Source organism: Castanea sativa, chromosome 7 (assembly GCF_040712315.1).
Source record: "Castanea sativa cultivar Marrone di Chiusa Pesio chromosome 7, ASM4071231v1".
Taxonomy (NCBI): Eukaryota; Viridiplantae; Streptophyta; class Magnoliopsida; order Fagales; family Fagaceae; genus Castanea; species Castanea sativa.
The window spans coordinates 917,442-942,741 of record NC_134019.1 but is presented as its reverse complement, the minus strand read 5'-3'; the positions used below and the strand labels follow the sequence as shown (position 1 = coordinate 942,741).

Genomic DNA, 25,300 nt, shown 5'->3' with positions numbered 1-25,300 from the left:
CAGATATCTGAAAAGCCCCACTGTATTAGTTTTGGACATGTATTGAACATGGACATGGCTTGGGTACATGTCTGATTGAGTTGAAACATATTTTAAAAAATGGAAATGGGAGGTATACCTTTGGCAAAAAAAAAAAAAAAAAAAACCCACAAAAATTTGACTCTTAAGTTCTCCGCCATTGCCCTTTCTTTGAAAGGTATTGTTGCGCATCATAAAATGAATTGTAATTTCTTGAATAACACATCTTTTGTAGCTTTTACTGTTCATATTGCATATAATTACAAACTATATTTCTTCATCTGAAAATGCGTCAAGCTTGTACTGTTTCTGGTGTAGAGTGCATGAAGGACGGAGATCATACCAGATTCGAGAATGTCCCCAGTTTTATGAGGAGAGAGTCTTATGTATTGCTTCCAGCAGAAAGCGGCCTGTTCTAAAATGGGAGAACAATATGGCATGGCCAGGAAAACTTAGTCTAACTGATAGAGCAATCTATTTTGAGGTAATTGTCTTGTGTAACATTTCTTCATTGAATATGAATTTTGTGGAAAAATTGGTGTTCTTCATATGAGGTCCGTTAAGTTATTGGTGGAATGTATAGTATGATTCTATGCATATTCAACTCAACAAAAAGTGTTTTACATTACCTTTTTCATTGGTATGTTCGATGCTCACCTAGTGGGTTTTGAATCTACAACCTCACCTTCCACCTGTTTTTATAGGAAAAGGAAGTATTTTCAATAGGGATCATTGGTATATCACATAAGGGCCTTATTATACAATTAGTCAGGCATAAAGGCATATACACGTGATAATGTTTTTCTTCTTTGAATATTATATAATATATAAAAGAAAATTCTGTAATGATCCAGTACATGCTGATGGGTAGTGAGGTGGAAGCAACTTAATGTCCATTGGAGAGTATACTTTTTGCCCCAAATTTAGATTTCTTTAGCTCAAATGGCATCTCATAAAAAAGTGAACAAACACATTTGTATACAAGTTTCTTTCAAATCCCATAGAAACGAACTATGTACTCTTATAAAGGGTTTAGCATTCCTATATAAAAAAGAACTATGTGTTTGTCATATAATAATACATGGTTTGTTTTTAAAGAAATACTAAACCAAAGAAGAAACTTAGGAATTGGAACCAAGTTGCTAGGAATCAGCACCCAGCAATTTGAATTCTTCCAATTCAAAATTTCATTTCATCAAAGTATTACTTGATAAGAGTACATAGTTTGTTTTTATAGAAAAACTAAACCCTCTGTCTAATAGGAGCAGGAAAATTGCCTTACTATAAAAATAACCCTGACTTTGAATAAAAGTAATTATAAACCTACTTAAATACTAGAGCCTAAAATAAAATACCCATAAAAATACAATTAACTTGCAAAATAAAGTAAAACAAAATTAAAATAAAGATCTTTTTGTGTCTTCTACGTCAGCTACATGTTTATTGCATTTTCAATTATTGACTGCAATGAACCCTAGTAGGGTATATATAGGAACTAGGGTTAGCCCTACATGGGCTTACAAATTACAATATATTGGGCCTCTTGGGCCAGTACATTACATATAATTATTCTTGATCAGTGAATTTTTCTCTCAGCCATGACTAGATTTTTCTGCAGGCATCTAACACAACTAACCCAAAGTACAACATAGCTTCACTGTAACACTGAGATTTGAGATTGCAACTAATTGCTCCAAAACCTCAATCTCCCACACAGGCTTTCCTCAAAGTCTTAAAACAAGTTAAACTCCAACAACTCAACCAAAAAAAAAAAAAAAAACACTCCATAACACCAATCCGGGATGGCTGAACCTCTCAAATACACAAATAAAACCAAAAAAAATAATAATCAAAATCAGCAAACAATCTTCAGATTGCTGGTGGGCATCTTATTTGTTCCAAGGAACTCCCAGCTATATATTGGCTAAGAAGTTGGTAGCTTTGAAAGTGGATCTTAAACGGTGGAATGAAACCGAGTTTGGCAATGTAGTTATTAAGAAGCAGCAGTTATGGAGTAAATTGAGTGCTTTAGATGTTAGAGGGGAGACTCATATACTAATAGCTGAGGAAAAATTAGAACAGGTAAATCTTCGTACAGAAATTGAGAAGTTCACTTTACTAGAGGAGTTTAGTTGGACGCAAAAGTCTAGGATGTTGCACTTGAGGCAGGGGGATGCCGATACCAGATTTTTCATGGGCTGGCCAATTCTAATAGAAGAAATAATGGTATCAAGACTCTTATGGTTAATTGGACTTTGTCTTCTAATCAGGATATGATTGCGGATTGTATTACTCAAATTTTCATGGATTTATATTCTGAGCAGCAACTTAATAGACCTTTTCCAAAAGTGTTAGAATTTCCAACAATATCTGGAGATAAAGCGGACTGGTTGGAGAGACCTTCTGAGGAGACAGAGATATTTGAAGTCATTAAGGATTTAAGTGGTGACAAATTGCTTGGGCCAGGTGGTTTTCCCATGGCATTTTTCCAATCTTGCTGGGAGATTCTCAAACCAGATCTTATGGCTGTTTTTCACCATTTTTTTTTCTTCAAAAGCTCAGTTTGAAAAGAGCATGAATGCAACCTTCATTACTCTCATTTCGAAAAAATCTGCTGTAGTAGAAGTCAAGGACTTTTGCCCTATTAGTCTTGATGGGGGGTTTGTAAATTATTGCTAAAGTTTTAGCTACTCGACTATGCACAGTCATGGGAGATATAATTTCAGCTTCTTAGAATGCTTTTGTTCTGAAGAGGCAGATTCTTGACCTAGTCTTTATTGCTAATGAATGCCTTGATAGTAGATTGAAGGCTGGTCGGCCAGCATTGCTTTTTAAACTAGATGTCCAGAAGGCTTATGATCATGTGAATTGGGGCTTTCTTATGAATTTGGTGGTTTTTATGATAAGTGGAGGAGGTGGATTTTCTTTTGTCTATCTACTGTTCGGTTCTATCCTTATTAATGGTTCTCCTTGTGGTTTTTTTGTGAGCTCTAGAGGGTTGAGACAAGGCAATCCTTTGTCTACTTTGTTATTTGTTTTGGTCATGGAAACTCTTGGAAGAACGTTAGATAAAGTTGTCCATGAGGGTCGCAAGTTAGGTTTTCATGTGGGTAATTTATAGGGTAGATCTTTGGTGGTGTCTCATCTCCTCTTTGCTAATGACACATTAATTTTCTTTGATGCTGACCTTAATCAAATTTTGATTCTCTGTATGGTGCTTATTTGGTTTGAGGCTGTTTCAAGACTAAATATAAATATGGGTAAGTCTGAATTGGTACCCGTGGGAGTGGTTCATAATATTGAGATATTGTTGAATGTCCTCGACTGTAAGCAAGGTACTCTTCCAATGAAATATTTGGGTTTTCCTTTGGTTATAAAATTTAAAGATAGGACAATTTGGAACCCGATTCTGGAGAAGGTGGAAAGGAGATTAGTGGGATGGAAACGTTTGTTAGCGGGATGGAAACGTTTGTACTTATCTAGGGGAGGTAGAGTCACTCTTATTAAAAATACTCTATAAAATTTGCCTATTTCCTCTCTTTATTTCTGTTCCTTGCTCCTGTGACTAACCATATTGCAAAACTCCAATGGAATTTCTTATGGGGTGGTCTAGGGGATGAAGTGGAATTTCTTATGGGTGGTCTAGGGGACGAACCCAAATTTCACCTAGTTAAATGGGCCGCTGTGTGTACTCCTCTTTCTTTTGGTGGTTTGGGGATAACAAATTTGAGGATTTTTAATGAAACTTTACCTAGGAAGTGGTTGTGGAGATTTGAAAAAGATGCTCTTTGGTAGCAAGTGGTAGAGGTTGGATGTGTATGGGGAGGCTGGTGTACTGGTTCAGTTGTTGGTCCTTATGGTGTTAGTCTATGGAAATATATCAGTCGGGGATGGACTTTTTTGTCACGTTATATTGTGTATGAAGTAGGTGATGGGTCAAGAGTGAAGTTTTGGCGAGACCAATGGTGTGGGGAGACACCTCTTGTTGCCAGCTATCCTGAATTATTTAGATTTTGTCATGATAATGAGGGAAGTGTGGCTGAGCTTATGAAGTTTATAAATGAGTTCTTCATTGGGATGTAAGTTTCTTTAGGGCTATTCATAATTGGGAATTGGAGGCTATGTTGAGCTTCATTGATACCATATATGGAACTTCTATAAAGGGAATAGAGGAGGATAAAATGAGCCGGAAACTAGATAGAACTAAGGGGTTTATGCTTAATGCTTATTATTTTCTGCTAGTGGGCTCTAATGATTCATGTTTTCCTTGGAAAAGCATATGGAAGTTGAGGATCCCCTCTTGAGTGGTTTTCTTTTTTGGATTGCAGCTTGGGGGAAATGTTTGGTGATTGATAATTTAATTAAAAGGAAGGTTTGGCTATTGGATTGGTGTTTTTTGTGCAAGTGTAATGGTGAATCAGTTGATCATTTTTTCCTTCATTGTCCGGTTACCATGGACTTGTGGCCTATGGTTTTGGGCTTATTTGGAGTAAGTTAAGTTATGCCAAAGTCAGTTGTGGGACTCCTAGTTTGTTGGCAAGGGTGGTTTGGTCATCATTGTCATATATGGATAATTGTTCCCCGTTGTCTCATGTGGTGTCTTTGGAGGGAAAGAAATAGAAGGTGCTTTGAAGATAATGAGAGATCCATTTCAGACCTCAAGTTACTTTTCTTTAGAACCTTAGTAGATTGGCTGTTTGCTTTGAGAAACCAATCTTACTCTTCCTTTCTTGATTTTCTAGATTTTTAAAATTTTTGAACTTGATTTCTTTGACACCTGTACACTTCCTGTGTACTAGGGCATCCCTTTTTTGATATCAATAGATCTTATTACTTATAAAAAAAATAACAATCTTCAACCCAATCCTTCTTTTTTATTTCTATTGTAATAATAAAATAAAAGGAATACATTATTGGTTGGAGCAATCTTTTTCAGTGATCTTTTCAATTCTATGTTGCAGGCAATTGGTTTATCAGGGCACAAAGATGCTATAAAAATTGATCTTACTAGAGATGGACTACGAGTGGAGAAAGCAAAAGTTGGACCTTTGGGATCTGCTCTTTTTGACTCAGCTGTCTCCATCTCCTCTGGTACCGAGTGAGTAAGCTACTTCAAACTATCAGCAGAGCAACTTGTGCATTTAAAAGTGCTGTCATGTATAAGTAATGATATACCTTGGATGTGGAACAGCTGGCTACTTTTTTTTATTCTCACAGTGCTGTTAATAGATAAGATCAAATTGTTTATCCTATGATATTAGGGGGACAGACTGAAGTAGAGATCAAATCAAGAATACATGTCAGATCTGTTTGGTTTTATGCTAGGGACTTCCACTACTGAAACTCTCTTCATATAAATTAGCTATTCACTTGTAGGATTTTTAAAAAATTACCTTACCAAGGAATTCATTCAAGAAAGGAATTCAAGAAACAAGTGGATGTTGCCTCCTGGGTATGAGGATAAACTGCTTAGCCCGTTAGGGGTGACAAGCCTCTGGATTACCTGGTAACTGCTTTTGGTGGGTGGGGTTAGTTGCCTGTAAGAGTTTGATTAATAGTGAGGATTGCTGTATAGCATGCTCTACGACGTGCAACTAATCTGAATGAAATTCTCCTATGTCATCAAAAAGAAAAAAAAAGAAAAAGAAACAAGTGGACGTTGTTACAAGACACACAAGGAGAGCAGTAACAATCAGAAATTGGTTTTTAGTAAATCCTGATAGGATAATGCACTAACTTTGAGTAGGGTTGGTTGAAATATAAATGAATTGGAGGTGGTTGATTTTTCATTTTTGCTAAAGGATACTTGAACTGAATCTAAGGAATGTGGAAGGATACCATAAGCAGTAGTAGGTTCCTAAAGAATCTTCTCTTCTTGGTTGCATGTAGTTAAAAATTGTCACTTGGTACAATTGTTATTGTGAGTGTTCATTTATCTGGGTCACTAGATCTTTTATTGTTTTAGAATTTATATTTAATTGTAATTTGCATGTTATGTAAAATATTCAACTCAATTCCTTAATTGCAAATGATGTGTTGTAAAGAAATTTTTGAAAAATACGCCTTTCTAATGGCCTTACGAAAGTGAGGACACATTATCTCCCTCAATGTACATGTTAGGATATTTGTGTATGTTTACACTTTTGTTGAAGTATATTGGGTGACACATGATTGGTTGAGGACTAAAAATCTTGCAGAGTTTAGAACTTACTCTGGATTGCTTATTTAGTATGGTTACCTGCCTTGGGCCAGAAAGGAAACCTTATCATTATATTTCTCTTTGATGGTTGTTAACATTCAAATGAAATCCCCATCATTACATTTCTCTCTTTTCTCTTATGGACCCTTGCCTCTCCCTCTAAATTCATGGGGATTGGAATCTAGAATTTGGACCATGATTGTTGTCTTGTTTCAGCAATATATTTTCCAATGATTGTTGAAGAGTGTGAGAGTTGCAAAAGGGTATGCATTATGGAATTGAAAATATGTGTCTTAGTGGGTTGAAACTTCTTACCATTTGTCTCATAAAACCAAGTATTCTGAGTTATTCTAGTCCTACAAGTTTTTTCTTTCATGTTCTTCTTCTGTCAAATAAAGCAACTACAAGAAAAACATGATGAAGTTAGATCAACCTATCAATTGTTATCTAAGTGCTTCACCGATGACATGGATACCTACTTATCTGAAAATAGATAATTGGGTTACCCCTGATCTTTATTTGTTGTCATCTTCTAGGAAGAGTAATAAGAAACTCAAGAAAAAAAAAAGTTTTTCAGTTGATGGGCTCAGCCTTGGCCAACTGCTAGAGGGATGGAAGCATGGGAGGGAAAACATAGGGCAGAATTTATAACCCACGCTAGTAGCACACTCAAATTTAAAGGGAAGCTTTATAAAAATAATTGCTTATGATAATCATTTCTGGGGATATGTTAGAGCTGCAGTTGGAAACGAAATGAAATCAAACCTAATGTTAATGACAATGATTCATAAGAATGTTTAACATGATTTAGCGTATCTCACTCATTATGTTACTCTTGGACATCGTCTCTGGTATGTAGGAAAAATCTGATCTGGTGCATTGTAATAGAGTGAGTGAGATATATCAAATTATTCAAACACCCCCCCACGCTCTCTATAAAAATTAGGGCCATAGGTACCTGTGAAGGCCCACTCAAAGTGGTCACTAACGTTTTTAAACCTACACAAAATTGAGAAACACCCCACTGCTTCTTCAATATTTTCAACCACCCTTCTATCCCACGAGCAGAATACCACCGGAAGCTCCCTCAGAACCCAAGTAAAGCCAATCTATGAAAGGACAACTCCAGATACTTCTAACAAGGCCTCTTGTAATCCATTCCAGTTTTCTCTCTTGCAAACAAACTATATCAGCCTTCCAAGAGCGTAAAAGATTACGAACCTTGAGTCGTTTTTCCTTGCCATTCAGACCTCTGACATTCCAAGATATAATCTTCAGATTCATTGAGAAATAAAAAGAGCCCTGTCCTTACCATTATCACTGCGCCTATAAGAGGCTGGACCATAATTGACAAAGCTAAACAAACCCCTCAATTCCCTAATCCCTTTCCTCCCTGAGCTGTTCAATGCTTTATCAGAATGAACCTTAAAATCCCTTTGCTGTAACTTAGCTTCAACAGCCAACAGGAATTTGGTAGCTGGCTCTTCCAAACCTTTGAGGGATGTCCCAAGAAAATCATCAAAGCCACTGAATTTTTCCTGAAACCACATTGAGTACTTGTCCTTTCTCAGCAAATTATCCACCAAAGTTGTTGACCCTTCGGGAGAATATCACGACACCGTAGGTAAGGAGACGGCCAGGGGTTCAACATTGAGAGGAGCCGAAAAATCAGAGAACTGGGAAACATCCTCTGAACCAATATCTGATACCCAATCCTCCACACTAGCCTCAACCCCTTTATCCAGATCAGAATTAATTTCCCTAGGTTCCGATGACTCCTCTGGAACCAACACCAACTGGTTCGACTCATTCGTTCCAACAACTGCAGCATCCGGTGGCAAAGAAATAAGAATCGGGACAGCCACTCTCTTCCCGTCTCGTAATTCAAGAACCCACTGCTCAGAATTACCCCATTTCCTGATGGCTTTGTCTGTGCGCTCATGGATGATCCGTTGGATGTCACGATGCAAGGCCACTTCAGTATCCGAGCACAGGGACTCATCCGAGCACAGCGGGTGAAAAAGCATTTGGAAGCAGAAGATCCCCTCTAGAGTAGCTTTCCTTGTTTGGACCGCAGCTTTGGGGAAATGTCTGACTGTAGACAATTTAAGAAAAAGAAAGATTTGCATCCTGGATTGGTGTTATATGTGCAAGTGCAATTGTGAAAGTGTTGGCCATCTCTTTCTTCACTACCCGGTTGCCATGGAATTGTGGGACATGGTCTTCGGTTTATTTGGAGTTTACTGGGTTATGCCAAGGTCTGTTGTGGGGCTTTTGGCTTGCTGGCAAGGTCATTTTGGTCGCCATCGTAATGGAGATATTTGGAAGGCCGTTCCTCATTGCTTGTTGTGGTGTATTTGGAAGGAGAAAAATAGTAGATGTTTTGAAGACATTGAGAGTTTCATGCCTGTTCTTAAGTCTCTTTTTTTCCGAACCTTACTAGATTGGTTCTCCGTGTGGCGAAGCCTTCCTTTTCTTTCTATTTTGGATTTTCTTGATTTTTGTAATGTTCGTCTTTGATTTGTTCTCCCTTGTATACTTCCTGTGTACTTGGGTGACTCTTTTTTCAATAAATTTCTTTATTACTTATCAAAAAAAAAAAAAAAAAAAAAGAAAGAAAAGAAGAGAATAAAAAAAAGGGATTCATCAAATCATTATTGGTGCATATCTTCTCAATTTTATGGATTAGGATTGTAATGATATTAGGATTTTCAAAATAAATTTAATAAATTTATCTAGATTGTTTAGGTTTTTGAAGGTCATTTTAATAGTTAGCAAACAATTAAATGGCCAAGCCAGTATTTTGAAGCCTTATTTCTCCACATAGTATATTATCAACTGTGTTGACCTAGCTTTAAGTATCCTTTTTGTCGCATGAACACTTCAAGGGGTGGCCACTCCCTGCCCTCTGGCCTAACATTTTCTGCTTTGTTCTGTTTACTTTTCTGTCTTCTCAAGGAAATAATATTTTCTCTATATATTACCCATCTAGTTGACCACCTCCTGGAAAATTTGACTGCAGAGCCAACTCATAAGGATAATGTGACATTCTGAAACAATGTTGGACATCTTTGATAATGATAAACCCGTGAATGAAATCCTCATGTATTTGAAGGTGAATGTAGGAAATTATGACAAGGAATACTGTGATATTGTGAGTGAGATGTTGAATCATGTCTGCTGCATCTTATCTCAAACTTCTACAATAGGGTAGTGGTATGATTATTTGGAATATTGGATTTATCAAGATTTTGATTTGATTGGACATATCATCATCTTTCTCTTCTAGCTTTAGGGTTTGATATCATTATATAAACATTGTTTTGTTTGTAATAGTTTTTTTTTTTTTTAATTTTTTTTTTATGTAGAAGTCTTTTCTTCAAGCTGCATAATTCTCTTATAAATATCTCATCTACTTACAAGAATAATACACATTTTGTTTGTTTTTATTTAGGTCAAAATCGTGGGTCCTGGAATTTGTTGACTTGGGAGGTGAAATGAGGCGGGATGTTTGGCATGCATTTGTAGGTGAAGTTATTGCTTTACACAAGTTCATGCGTGAGTATGGACCAGAGGATGGTGATGAATCTTTGTTTCATGTGTATGGTGCTCTTAAAGGAAAGGAGAGAGCTACTATCAGTGCTATTAATAGTATAGCGAGACTTCAGGCCCTTCAGTTTATGCGGAAGTTATTAGATGATCCCACCAAACTTGTTCAGTTCACATATTTAGAGTATGCACCCTATGGTCATGTTGTTTGTCAAACTTTAGCTGTAAAATTTTGGGGTGGACCACTAGGTACAAAATTTATGGAGGCAGGCAGTCAATCAACTGGAGGAGCAAGGCCCTCTGATGAGGTATTTGAAAGAAATAACCATGTGTTTGACATAGATGGAAGTGTTTACTTACAGATGTGGATGAGATCTCTGTCTTGGGCTTCCAATGATTCGACTAATTTCTGGAATAACTCTTCAATAAGACAAGGGGTGGTATTAAGTAAAAATCTAGTTGTGGCTGATGCAACTCTTGAAGAAAGAGCAACAGAAATATGCAAACAAAAATACCATATGGTCGAGAAAACTCAGGCTACAATTGATGCTGCAACACTTGAAGGGATACCTAGTAACATTGATCTTTTCAAGGTTGGTCACTTGACAATTTTTTAATATATTCTTTTACATTTGTTTTTCGCCTTGATCCTGTATTTCTTCTTTAGTCCTTCTTTCCTTTGAGTAGTTTTTGAATCACAAGAATAGGACAACCATTTAGCAATATTTTGTCTAGCCATCTCTTTGATTCCTCTACAATAGCATGCATCATTTAGTCTAAAATATTTTTCCTAAGCATTATGTCAATCTAATATGAGCTGATTCCTCTTCTAGATGGACATAATTTTGTTGAAGTCAGAAGTTTAGTTTTCAGGTTACACGAGTTGATGTTGTGGTGATAATTATATCATCAAAATAGACCAATAATAAGGTCTTTGCTCTTTTAGAAGTGGAAGACAGAATGATCAGGTTGGCAGCAGAAAAGCCCAAACCTTGTTACTGCTTCACCAGTTACCAATTTAAGCTATAGGAGATCTGCATACCTCACCAAACAAGTTCCCCCGAAACAACCAACCCTGATAGTTGCTCCGTGAACACTTCCTCCTGCAAATCACCATGTAAGGATGCGTTTTTGACGTCCAGCTGAAACAAAGGCTAACCAAGATTAGGAGCCAAGGATATTAAAATCCAAACCAAATAAATTTTTGCAATTGGGAAAAAAGGTATGTGTAATCCTCCCTATAAGTCCGAGAATACCCCTTTGGAACTAGGCACTTTCAGATGCTTGATGGAACCATCTAGCAAATACTTTATAATATACACCTAACGAAAGGCAACAATTGAGTTTTCTAATTGAAGAGTAACCAAGTCCCAAGTACAATTCTAATCAAGGTGTTACGGGTATAATGCTAAGGGCAAAACAGTATTATCACGGTACTGTGTTATATATGAATAATATTTTATGTGTTAGGGTTTAGTTAACAAAACCAAGACACGTTTTCCCCACAACTGAAGATTTATCATTGCTTCTTCCATAGTTGTCCCTTCTGAAATAGACATAGCCTCTTGGATAGACTTGGGAATAGCCACAAAAATACAAATGAGGTAAAGACATTAAATAAGGGAGATCAATGTGTACAAGAAACATAATGAAAAATAGGGTGAGAAGTATAAGTAACCATACCTTTGTGAAAGAAATGGGAAGATATCTGAATCAAAAAAGGGATATCCATTTTGGGAAGGAGGCTCACACCTGTAAAGGTTTAAGGGAGCCTTAATCGAATGAGAGCTATCAGGAATAGAACAGGAAGATACCAATAGCAATCAAGGAAAACATAGAAGGAATTATCACATCCTGAGAAAGAGGAGGAATTATATGAATTAGTTTCAAGGAAGGTGACATCATCACTAACAAAATGATGACGGAGTTTACGACAATAATACTTGCACCCTTTTTGCATTCACAAGTATGTGAGGAAAATAAATTTTAAGAAAGTGAGGATTTGGTATTCCAGTTTTTCACCTTCGAGGCCTAATATTTAAACAAAGTAAAACACACCCAAAATTTTTTAGAGATAAGCGGAATAAGGTTTTATCATGAGCCAACACAATAAAGGGGATTTGAACACCAAGGACACTGGGGGAATTTTATTGATAAGATAACCAATTAGCACAATATCGCTCCAATAGGATTTAGGAACACTTTTCTTTTTGATAAGTTATAATTTTATCACGAAAATAAACATCAAATACTTAGGTGGTATACTAGATGCATATAGAAAACTTCCCCAAGTCCAATAACCACTAGAACAAATTCCTCATAAAATGCGTTTTCATCTAAAGTTGACCTCTCACATTCATCAATTTTTCTTGCATTTCTCTTCCTCCAGATACACCACATCAAAAAATGAGGAATGGTTTTCCAAATCTCCCTATAGCAATGCCATCTAAACAGCCTTGCCTACTCGCTAGTAGATAACAACCCTCCTAGACATCACCCACTGAACCCCAATAATTGCAAAAACCAAATCCCATAAATCCTTGGCAATAGGGCTGTGCAATAACAAATGATGCACTTTCTCTCCATCTCTTTGACACATACAGCACAAACTCATGAGAAAAGAATTACATTTTCTCAAGTTTTTTTGTTAGGATTTTTCCTAATGAAGCTGCCTAAAGGAAGAATGCTACTTTTATTGGTTCTTTTGGTTCCTAGATGCTTTTCTAAGGGAACATCTAATCACCTTTTGAGATTTTTTTTTGATAAGTAATGATAATTTTATTCAAACATTAAAAAAGAGTCACCCAAGTATACACGTTGTATACAGCAGGGGATCAATACAATCAAGAACACAAATTACAAGCATTTAGTTAAATTGTAAACTATAGAAATTCAGGTTAGAGAAGGAAGAGGAAGGGGAAAATAAAGGGAGACTTTAGGCATTAATCTATCAGCCTCCACCTTACACAAGTATCCTTATTAATATGCTAATAGAACAAGTAACGAGAAAATAGCTCTAACACTCCCCCTCAAGCTGGGAGCATACATATTAAACATGCCCAGCTTGAAAGATAGTCGTTGAAAGGAGGCATGAGCTAAAGGCTTGGTGAAAATGTCACCTAACTGATCATTCGAACGAACAAAGTGGGTGACAATCTGTTTCTTCATCATGAAATCCCAAATGAAGTGACAATCAAATTCAATATATTTGGTACGTTCTTGGAACACAGATTGCTAGCAATATAAATAGCAGCCTGATTGTCACCAACAAAGGTGCAATAGCCATAGCCAGATGTGGACTGCCATTCAAAACGACTACCAACCCAGTTAGTATCACTAAAACCTGGCACAGACAGAGAAGGAGAGGGCTTGTACAAAAGTCCCTGTCGAGGTGCCCTTTTCAGATAACATAAGATACGACGGAGTGAGGTTGTCGAGGAGCATGCATATATCGATTAACCACACTAACCACATAAGTAATGTCAGGACGAGTCACAGTAAGATAATTCAATTCCCAACCAAGCGGTGATATCGACTAACATCACTAAACAGTTCACCCTTCTTGCCATCAAATTTAACAGCAGAATCCATAGGAGTATCAGCAGGACGAGCGCCCAAGTGATCAGTTTCAGACAATGAGGAATAGCACTTCTCCCAATTAGGCATGACCAGTTACTACAATCCAATAAAATAGGAAAGTGATTTGATAAAAGCATGGATAAACTTCTTTGTGACAATGAGGAATAGCGCTCCTCCCAATTAGGCGTGAAAAGTGAACCTGTCAATTCTCAACATTGAAGCAATCTCACAATTATTTGACCACATGAAATTACCTACTTCTAGTGGAACATATACTAATCCATGTGCATATATAAAATTAGAAAAATGATGCATTGCTGCCGTAAACACATCAGCCCCTACTCTTTCTATGTGGAATCGAAACACATTGAAATCCCTGCCTTATAGCCTTATACACCATGGTCATCAAGAAATTGAGACAAAACAATATGAACTTATTCTCGAGCATTTTTTTAGGTCAAAAAACACTAATTAAATCAAGTTGTGTTTATTGGACAAAGATTGACTACAACTTCCATTAAAAATATTAACATGACTATATATTTTGAAAATCTAATAATTGGATTGCATGTTCTTTATATTCATACACATATCAAATTTTGTGTCACTCAGATGTTATTTACTATTTGATTTATAACCTTATTTTTATGAATAATTTTAGACTACATAAAATTGAAATTTAAAATTTTGATTGACGACATAGTTATTGATCTTTGATCTTTTGGAAATTTTGTAAGCATGAAAGATATAAGAAAAAAATGTAATCCAATGATGGATTTGTCAAAATACATCCAATAGAAAGATATTGAATGAAGTTGTAACCATTGGTTACAATTAAGTTTGTAGCCAAACTTTGTCTGTATTTATTTCCCTATACAAATAATTTATAAATGGAATACAACTTCTTCATAAGTTAAAACCAAGTGACTTTAGAGAAATCATCAATGAAGAGAAAAACACACCAAAGCCCTAAATATGAGTGGACTTTTATTGGACCATAAATGTGTAGGTGAACTAGGTGAAAAGGATGACTAAAACCTCTTTTATGTCTAGACACACAAGTCACTCGATGTTGTTTATTTAACTAATAAGCTTCACACTTTAAGGACTCAATTTGACAACATGATGGAACTAGCAAATTTAAGATTTGAAGAGAGGGATGACCAAGCAGACAATGATGCTGAAAAGGAGAGACAGATGACTGAATGGCCACTGAATGAGAAGAATTATGAATCCAGATAGTGCAGACCATCAGACTCATGTCTACTACCAATTTTTCTCCCTGTTAGGAGATCCTGAAAAAAACAGTGAAATGCTTTTTAAAGTTTGCTAATAGATGCTAGACTAACTAAAAATATAAGGAATATAACATTGAAGACAAGGATAGGGTTAGCAGTGTCCAAACCAGATACAATAGTGATTGAGAGAAACCTAACATGGGGAACACTAGTTGGCTTTTCAAGATCAGAAAGCAAATGTAGTACCAGTTATACGATCAGTAGCTCCCTAGTCAATGACCCAGGGTTCGTGAGTGGCAATTCAAGCGATGAGAGTATCTATCTCTGAACTAAAGTTGCTGTAGAAGGAGATGCAATTGACTGAGACTGTAGAGACACAAGAGACAATACTCTTCTTGAGGAATATACGCCACTTTGGCACTAAAAAGGTACTGAGGCATGCTTGTCTTCTTGAAGATTGACTTGATGAGCTGTAGTTTTACCTTGAAGATCTCAACTGTGTAGTATGATTTTCACCATGACAATACATATATTTGCAAGGACCTTGTCCTTTCTCATGACCTCCTCCCCCTCGCTTACAACCTCTACCACCACCAAGGCAACCTATAGCACTCCTCATTGAGGTGAGAAAAGCATGTTAATCACTAGAGTGCAATGTGACAGTACCAGAATCAGATAAGGAGGACTAGCTTTGTATACCAAAAATTTAACTCAAGTAAGAATTATGATTTCACAACATCAAAGGTTGTAGGTAAGCCCAAGAGAAGTTGAGCTACCTGCACACAATCTCTGTTTTTGCACGGTTCGAACATGACATGAAATGGGTTGATAAAGTTTGAGTTCTTCTCATATACCCTTAAATTTGGTATAATATCTTCCAAAGACAGGCCATTAAAAGCATAGGGGAAATAGGAATTACTAATACCAGAGTACAACTCTTTGGCCTCTTGCCAAACAAGTTTGGCAGTTGGTAAAAAAAACCAGGCTACATCTAATTATTAAAAAAAAGCCCAACCTAGAAGTAATCTTAAAATCTTTGTTGGTAGTGTCTCAACTCACCCTCAATTGCACTGCAGCCAACCGTATCACATTACTTCAAGTACTGAACTGCATAGATCAGAACATGTTATAGCATGAGGGGTCACAAGAAAAGTTCAAAAGATGAGTTTCTGTGGATCTCCAGTGATCACTATTGTGGATTTTTCATCCAAGACACCAGGATTTGGGTTGCTGGGTCGAGAGACCCCAAGATTCAGGTCGTTGGGGTTGGTCGGATTGACCCATTAACTCAACTGGGTTGGGTGATGTTTTCCTCTCATAATTGCTACAGGGAGCCTTTGTTGAAGTCACGAAGTTTTTGAGTGTGGGTTTTATTTCATTTTATTATATTTCTTATCCTTCTTTTTTTTTTTGGATTTGTTTTATGGTATTGTTATAGTTATGGCTGCAGTTGTGGGCGCCACTGGTTTCAGTTACTCTAGTCACTGGCGATGGAGAATGCCAAAGTTGATGGCAGATGTCAGAGTTAGTAGTAGTGGGTGAATTTTATTTTGTTGCTCTAATACCATGTTCTCATGAAGTGTGCTTAGGGTTAATTAATTTATCCTAACACATGCAAAATATCTATACCAATAACTTCAATGCATTATTACAAAATTTCCCTTAGTATTTGATGTTTTACATTAGAATTAAGCAGCAATTTCAGTTATTGCACCGCAGTTACTTTATATTGCTTACAGTTGTTTTGCCTTTGCCCTTGAATCATTGCATCATAATTAGATGAAGACTATTTGCCTTTTTTCCTTGTGCAGGAACTTGTCCTTCCTCTAACAATAATCGCCAAGAATTTTGAAAAGCTTAGGCATTGGGAGGAACCATACTTGACTATTTCTTTTCTTGCATTTGCATATACAATAATTTTCAGGTAGAAATTTTCTTTTAATAATTAAAAAAAAAAATGAAGTTCTAAGCTGGTAGATGACTTTACAACTGAAATTTTGTTTCTTATTTCACAAGGCAATGCGTGATGTGAGTTTTTAATCAGAAATGATAATAGCTTCTTGCTTATATGACATTCCTAATGTTAGAACAGTTGCAATTGTATTTTACTGAAAGCAGATGTTCCCACCATCCTATGATTAGTGGCACAATTTGCATTTTTGTTTGTCTCGTTATGTACATCCTTATCCAAAAGTTAAAACCATTATTTTTATTTCCATTTCCTTCATTAGGAGAAAATACCATTTTGGTCATTATATTTTGAGGTCACTGTCAATTTAGTTCTTACATTTTGGTAGTAGTCACTTTTGTCCATTTTATTTTCAACTTATAGTCAATTTTTGTTAGTAAGTTGACTGTAGGGACCAAATTATTGCAAGTTGAAAATAACAGAGACCAAATTGACTGCTAAAAAAATGTAGGAAACAAATTTACCATGACCCCAAAATGTATGGAGCAAAATGCTATTTTTGCCTACCCAACTACTTTTTCTAAACTGACAAATTTTGAAAGTCTAAAATGTTTTGTTTTGAATTGATTTTTTTAATTAAAATTTGTGCAGTTTTCAATTGAGCCAGTCCTTATGGGATAGAGCTACTTTGCATCTTGCTTTGTTGATTGTTTTTATATGTTCTGAAATTTTGAACTCTAGGATTGTAACCTAAGCTCGGTTTTGATTTTGTTTTCAGAAATTTGCTTTCATATATATTTCCCATGGCCTTGATGATTACAGCGGCTAGCATGCTAACATTGAAGGGGCTGAAGGAGCAGGGCCGCCTTGGACGATCATTTGGGAAAGTTACTATCCATGACCAGCCACCATCAAATACTATTCAAAAGATTATGGCCATAAAAGATGCCATGCGTGACTGTGAGAACTATTTGCAGAATCTGAATGTCACACTACTAAAAATACGTACTATTCTCCTCTCAGGTCAGCCGCAGGTACATTGTCACTCGTCACTAGTGAGAGATCTTGTTAAAATTATGCATTTAACAATACATGCTGTATTGATGTCACTTGAATGTTTTTCTTCCCTTCTTTTTGACTTGCACATTAAACCTGATGTATTTACTGCTGTTTGGTATCATCTTTCGACAAAATATGATGCTATGCCAGAAATAAATGTTTATTTTGTTCTGAAATATAGCTCTGTAGGAAACACAATTAGCAGGATGTGTTTATTTTCAATCTTCTCTTTTTCAGCCTACGTAACACATTCAATATATAACCCTTCATCCATATTCCTTGGGAACATCCACGAAAAACTCATAAACTGTTGTGCAGTTAATGTATTGCTTTTCCATGAGAAAACGACCTTAAATTCAAGTTCAAAGATTAAAGGTGCTAAAGGAATACCAAAAGTGAGGTGTAGAAGTAGCAGAAATAATCTTCAAAGATTTCACTGAAATTATGGCATTTATTGGGGTGGACTTGTTAAAAACATTTGGTTAGTTTAGTTTTTTCTGTATATGACCCAAATGATATATTGTTTCAGTGATTTTCGTGTCTTAAAAAAGAGCTGATTCATAATAATTGTTAATTTTATCAATTAAATTGCATGTTAATTGTTTTCAAACTTCATTATTTATGTCTACTTTTTTCCCCCTTTGATTTACCATATTGCTTGACCTACAAGTACCTTGTTATATTGATACACAATTTTCAAGTTGAAGAAAATTTTAATTAATTACACTGGTTAACATATGGTGGACAAAATGTGTTCTCTTCTGTTCATGTGGCCTTTTTAAATATGCGTGACTTGGGGCTTTTGGAGAAATAATACCATTCTTTTTTGTTTTTGTAGAAATAGTGCAGTTTGATTGTTAATTGGGAATCTGATGCTGCTTTAAAATTGTGTCTTGAGATCATGATTTTATGGCAAAAACCGTGTCTTTAAGACACAGTTTCTGCCTTTCTGTAAAAATTGTCTCTTTAAAGGCAGGCTTTTAGTTCTGGCTTTACTCTCTCTCTGAGAAGACTCACTTTATAGTGATTGGAATCTTATATTATTTATGAAATGATGACTATTGTGGCAGTTAGTTTTTTGAGACAATAGCGTTTGTACTTTTCATCTTTAGTATGGGGTTGAGGGATACCTGAATGGTTCCAGCACCTCTTGTGGTGCCTGGGCGCTGGGGTTTAAACCCCATCAGCCTCACTCTCTTTATTACATAGCAAAGAAATAGAAAGAAACAAAAAACTTTTGAGTTTTACTCTGGCTGTGATGTGATGAATTATATTTATTTAAACTCTTATCAGATAACTTCTGAGGTTGCACTGGTGCTTTTTTCTTCTGCAACCATTCTGTTTTTTGTCCCCTTCAAGTATATTCTTGCTTTTCTTCTCTTTGATCTCTTCACTCGGGAGCTAGAGTTCAGGATGGAAATGGTTAAGAGATTCAGAAAGTTTTTGAAGGAACGTTGGGACATGGTGCCTGCAGCACCTGTAGTTGTATTACCATTTGAAAATGAAGAGTCCAGGTCAGAAACTGAAACAAAGGGAACAGAGGACCAAGAAAAACCATAAAGAATTCAGAACAGTGGCAAGTCTGGATAGATTGTGTATGTCAAACAGCTGAGGGGCCCGGCATAAATTTTGACAGCAGATGGATGTAAGGAAAATTGACATTGTTTTAAAATTTCAGGTAGTAAATTTTAACTTTCCAAATTTGGAGGATGGAAATCAAACGTAGGCCAAATTTTGAAGGCTGAAAGTGTATTGATAAAAGATTTACTGCTAGCTCCCGAGAAAAGAAAATGTAAAGTTATTGCAATTTTTATTTATTTTTGGTATAGAAATTGGTGTACATTGTGTTTTGATTTGTTCTCTTTTATGTTTGTATTGGGATTTATTTATTTTTGTAGATTGATATCAATCTTTTTGTACTAAAACACAGAAATCCAAGGAATGAACACAAGCCGTAGATAAAGGATTTTTTATTTTATTTTTAAAGAGATTTTTAAGAATCTCACTTCTTGCACTAGAAAAGGAACTAGATTTTTTACTCTGGTTTCAATCAGAATGTGTGCATGCGCCAATAATCACTAAGATAGCCAGCTGACTTGGAGCTTACCTAGGCGAACATTCCAGAATTTTCCTTTCATCTTGTTTTGGCATTTCAGCTCAGTTTGCTGACTTGTATTTTGTTTATGTTCAATCTGGTGCTCTATCTTGCCTGTGATAGTTCCATCCTACAGTAAGGTGCTACCAATTCACGACATTAACTACATCTGTAAAAATTTGGATTTGTCATATTTTTTCTAAAAAATAATTAAGTTTGACTCTGGGCTAAAAATTTTCCTAATTCACAATTGGATTCTTTTAAGATGTGTACAAAAATTAAGTCAAAATGTGAAGATTTGCTTGAAAAAAAATGCCGGCATGTTTTCTCAATACATTAATGGTTCCACAAACTAACTAGTAATTAGCCTAAGGTTATGTTTGGTTGGAGATGAAATAGGAAAGATAGAAAAGAACTGAGAGAAAATAGAATTTTAGCTTGTTCGGTGAGTATAGAAAAGTATGAGGATTTTTGGTGGGCCTAGGCATTTTCTTACTTATATTTTGGAGAGAAGACAAATGTGAAAAGTTGATGCGATTGATGTTACTAAATTACCTCTAATTAATACCTATCACCAACCCCTCATTTCTTCTCTCTTTTGCATGTCACGTACGTCTCTCTCTTCTTCTTCTTCTTTCTCTCTTTTTTTTTTTTCATTACCGTGACTTCATTTTTATCAAAAAAAAGAAAAAGAAGTAGAAAAATGTGTCTTCATTTATTTATTTTTATAAAATCAACCGTTGCTTTTTTTCCCCTTAATTAACGGTGTTTTTTTAATCAAGTGGTGATTTTTATTTTGATACACAAAAAATATATATATATATATATATATATATATATATATATATATATATATATATATATAAATAAAGTGAATGAAGGAGTAATATTTTTCATTATTTAATGATTAAAAAATATAATTTATTATATTATATAATAGGGATATAAGAGTAAATTTATACAAACTATATATTCTACTTTCACTTTTTCATCCTCACAACTAAACATCATAAGAGAAAATTAAAATATTTTTTATTCTTCTACTTTTCCATCTCCCCAACCAAGCAGACCTTAAGAGCTCCTTAGGTGAGGAAGTGTAGACCATCATCCCCACTCATGATCTTAGGGGAAAATGAGCTTTTGCTCTTATTTTTTAAAATATCTAGCACAATGTCCCTATTTTGGAACTATTTAGTAGAATGCTCTTGTTTTTTAAACTTGATTTTAACAAAATCGAGTTCTGTATAAAACTCGATATTCTCAAAATCGAGTTATATGTAAATTTTTAAATGAAACTTGACATTAGCAATGTTAAGTTTCATTTAAATTTAAAAAAAAAAAAATTAAGTGACAAAATATGCATAAAACTCGACATTGCTAACATCGAATTCTACTTGTAACTTGATTTTTTTAAAATTGAGTTTCAAAATAAGAACATGGTGCTTAATAGTTTTAAAATAGGAACATTATGCTAAATATTTTAAAAAATAAGGGCAAAAGCCCATTTTCCCTTTGCCCACAAGTAGGCATGCTCATGTCAAGGGTTTGGTGTCATAACTCCAGTGCCCAGTGGCAAGGGAAGGCGTCTCCTCCATTGTCGGTGGTGGCTTTGTGGGGGCCAAGTCATATTCTTGGGATCACCTGGGCATCGCTATAGCAAGGTGGATGGTATTCATTTTGCTGAGTGCCATGCAATAACAAGCTTACATGACTTTGCTCCCATGAAGCTACGACACATGATTGCAATAGCTTTTGGGTTGTTTCAACTTTTCATTCCCAGCGGTGTGGACTCGGTGCCACTCAGATGCTTCCTTATGCTTTTGGCAAGCCTTGTGGCTTGTCATGACGTGGTTCGCTTGGTGGTGTTTTGGTCTAGTGTACGTGATGGTGTGTGAGTGATGACAAGGTTGTATGGCTCGGCAGGCTCTGTGCTTTTGTATCATACTATCTTGCATGCTCCCCATCAGTTTTGATCCGAGTGTTACTTGATGCCTTGGACTCAATCTAGGTTTTTGTGATTCATACCTACTTGAAAGACATTTTCCCCTCTAATTTTTATTTTTCTAATCGATGCTCCTTGTGGGGTGTCGACAAGATCTCAAAGTTGTCCACGTTTCCAATGTGTGCCTTATATTGCCATCGTAGTCTAAGTGGGCGTACTTATGGTCTTAGATGTAGAATTTTCTATATATGTTGGATCTTTGGCTCCTTCTGCCAACATACCAAGCCCCTAAATAATTGATGTGCCCATCTGTGTCCTTCCACTCCCTCAGGCCTGCTTGGGCCTTGGTTGTTCTTGCTAATAGTCATATGCTTGTCTCAAAGATTAAGTCATGCATGTGTAAGCATGAACTAATTTAGACTATGAAGCTGTGAATGACTCATTGAATTAATTATAGTCGTGGTTGTGAAACTCGAACTGAACAGTATGATTCAACTTGGTTAGCCAAGAACCGTTCACCAAGACGGTTCTTTTAACTCCAAAACCGGCATATGCAAAAAAAAAAGAAGTGCACCGTGCAAATTGTAGCTGAACCTTTGGGGTTTGAAAACAGTAGACTGTTCTCACAGGATTAGGTAAAAGTTTTTATTTTTTTATTATATAATTTTGGTAATCATACCCATTATTGAAGTTTCAACCACCATGAGATGTTGTCGAACCTTGAGATTGCATCACCATTTCTTCTCTATGCATTTTTGTAGTTTCAACATTTTTGTACTCTATAGTACTCAAATGATGAATTGCTGCCTTGAGTCCTGGCAGTCATGGTCACCCATAAATGCTTGGCTGTCAACCAATTTCCTCTTAAATTATACCAAATGCTTGGCTTGGCTTGGCTATCAACCACTTTATTTACTTGTTTGGAGAAAAATCCTTTAAACTTTTCATATGGTTTTATATTGAGTGTAAATTTTGAAAATCTAACCGTTGGATTGCATGTTCTTATTATATTATTTGTGCTTGCAAAATTTCAAGAAGATCAAAGATCAATTGCTATGTCATTCAAGAAATGTTAAACTTTCAAGTTTTTGTGATCTAAAATTGTGTATAAAAATAAGTTTTTTGATCGAATAGTAAATAACATTAAATTTGAATGAAATATGATATATATGTTAAGAATATAAGGAACATGAAATTTCACAGTTTTCAAAATTCACACATAAAAAAAAGATATATGATAAGTTTAAAGAGTTTCTCTCTGAACTAGTTTGGAGAGAATCTTTGTTTAGACTTGCATAAAAAGAGTAGCATATTGAGCTCTCAAAAATGTTAAGTATATTATTTTCATATGTATGTATAAGTTAATGAAGTTATATATATATATATATATATATATATATATATATATATATATATATATATATATATATATATCGCAATAATCCCAAAATGGTACATCAATATTGGCCGATACATAAATATTTCATTATCTCACCAAAGCGAAACGACTTATGGTACGGTATTAACTCCCTTGATCAGAAACTTGATATCTAATCCATGATTGCTTAAGATTTAATATTTCTTATCTTCCTTATGAAAGTTATGATATGAAAAATATTTTTGAAAGGTAGATCTCTATATTTATTGGGACTGGTTTAGTCAAGTTTTCCTATTTTTACAAATTTAATATATTTGTTTATCTTTCATATAATTATTAACTTAGTTATGATGTCATTATGGTTCGACCTTAGTTCTATCTCAAAAATTTTGAACCTCTCCCTTTTTTTGATTCTTTGAACAATTTGTGTTTCAAAACCATGGTTATAGTTTATCTGATGGGTTTTGCTACTCGAATAACCGTAAATCAACTAGTTTCTCATGTTTCAATTAGGGTTTTGAAAACGTTTTCCAAATAAATTCTTGCTTTCTTTGCTTTCATCTTTGTTACAAATGATTTTCAAACTTAAACTTTGTTTTCTTGAAAACTTTTTGGTTATCTTTTTATAAAAACAAAAAAAAAACAAAGCTTAACCTCTTTGACAATTGGATAAAAACCATAGTTTTCACTAAAACCATGGAAATCCTTTTCCTAAAATAAAATAGTCTTTAATGTTTAAACCTTTCACCAAGTTCTTTCTATCCTAAAAAATGAAGAAAAATCTTGGTGTTCAATAAAACCATGGAACCCATTTTCTCAAGAAACCCAACTCTTTTCTTGTAAAAAATACTTATGTGTTCCAAATTCATTTTCCTTAGTATCAACACTTTCACCATTTTTTTTAATGTAAAATAAAGAGAAGCCCTTTTTCCAAAAAAGAGGTAAAACTTTGGTTTCTAAATGAACATTTTCCGAAAGCCATGAGTTTTCCTAAAAGAAATTGCTCATCTTTTTAAAGGTAAGTTTTCAAGGTTTTCATTCATGTGCATTATTTTGAATTTTTGGAATTGCACTATTTTAGAGGTTTGTGTCTATGGTTTGTTTTCATTGAACCGATAGACACCAATTAGGCTAACATATCCCCCCTTCTCCCCCGTTGCAGTAAAGTTTTGGTTCATTATGTTGTGCATGAGAATGAGAAAATGGAGGATAAATTTGCTAAAAGGTGACATCTTTCCTTCCCCTCTCTTATTTTATATAGGAAATAATAATCACATGTTAAATTATATGTATTATGTTTGCAACCTAGTAAATTCTCACATGTTATGTACATATAATTTAACATGCTTTGTTTGTAAATAATTCTTTGAAATAAATATTCATATGATATGTTATATGTAAATAAATACATGCCAAGTGTCTAATTTTTTCACTAAAAATTTAACGTTGGAATTAAAATTAAATGGGCTACTATCACTTGGATAGGCGGTGTGAGGTGCCTAACACCATCCCCACTCATAATCGAACTTCTGAGTCCAAGATCTTTGATTCGAGATTTTGGTTTATCTTAACTAAAAAAAGAATTAGACAAATAGGTGACCAATCACACCTAATACAAAACCAATGATTGGCGGTGACTCCTAAAATAAAATAAGAAAAAGAGACTCACACACACACAATTCACCCTAGAAATACATACACACAAAGAGCCACGTCACCAAGGATCTAATGTTTGATAAACCAAAAAAAAGCCCTTAAATAAGGCTTACCTTTTTCGGGGCATCCACAAGCTAGAGGTAGGGTCCAGGAAGAGCATTGAGCATCGTGCGGCGTTTAGTGCGCCCCTGGTGGCCTTTGAAAATCCAAAGCCAAGTCCACGCATGGTTGTATTAATAACTGCGTTAGGTCTCTAAGGTGAAAAACCTCTAGTCGATGGAATAATGTAGGCAAGGGAAGTTAGCAAAATAGATTTGTAACACCTTGGGAGAAAAGATTGGCTCTAAGGGCTAGGCATGAGGGTCCTAGTCCTAAATCCACTGGCTATTGGTGGACTACTTGAGCTACTCCCATGGTGAGAGTAGGTTGTCGGGTGTCGATCAGGGGATGGACTAGGAATGACCACCTCAGTGGTCTTCCTTAAGCGTCAAACAATTGACTTAGAATTGGAAAGTACAAGGGGAATCCTACTGTTTAATTAAAACAAAGCATTGCAATGGTACTTGCGGATGCCTAGGCAATGTAATTTTTACCTAGTGCTTTAAATGTTAAAGTGAAGAAATTCAACTAAGTGCGGGTAAACTGCCTGAGTAACTATGATTCTATTAATGTAGTTAA

The 25,300-nt window shown here is 35.3% G+C and overlaps 1 protein-coding gene across 4 annotated transcripts in view; it reads left to right on the top strand.

Moving 5' to 3' along the window:
- The window catches only part of LOC142643572 (uncharacterized), a 34,391-nt gene extending 14,987 nt beyond the window's left edge, over nt 1–19,404 (top strand). For 3 of the 4 annotated variants that reach the window (XM_075818256.1, XM_075818258.1, XM_075818259.1), the window contains exons 6-11: nt 337–502; nt 4,980–5,116; nt 9,672–10,359; nt 16,395–16,507; nt 17,271–17,526; nt 18,845–19,404. In XM_075818256.1, coding sequence (XP_075674371.1) covers nt 337–502; nt 4,980–5,116; nt 9,672–10,359; nt 16,395–16,507; nt 17,271–17,526; nt 18,845–19,111 — 1,627 coding nt within the window. In that variant the 3' untranslated portion in view covers nt 19,112–19,404. The remainder of the gene's footprint in view (nt 1–336; nt 503–4,979; nt 5,117–9,671; nt 10,360–16,394; nt 16,508–17,270; nt 17,527–18,844) is intronic. The other variant, XM_075818257.1, reaches the window with a different exon arrangement.
- Nucleotides 19,405–25,300: the final 5,896 nt, after the last annotated feature.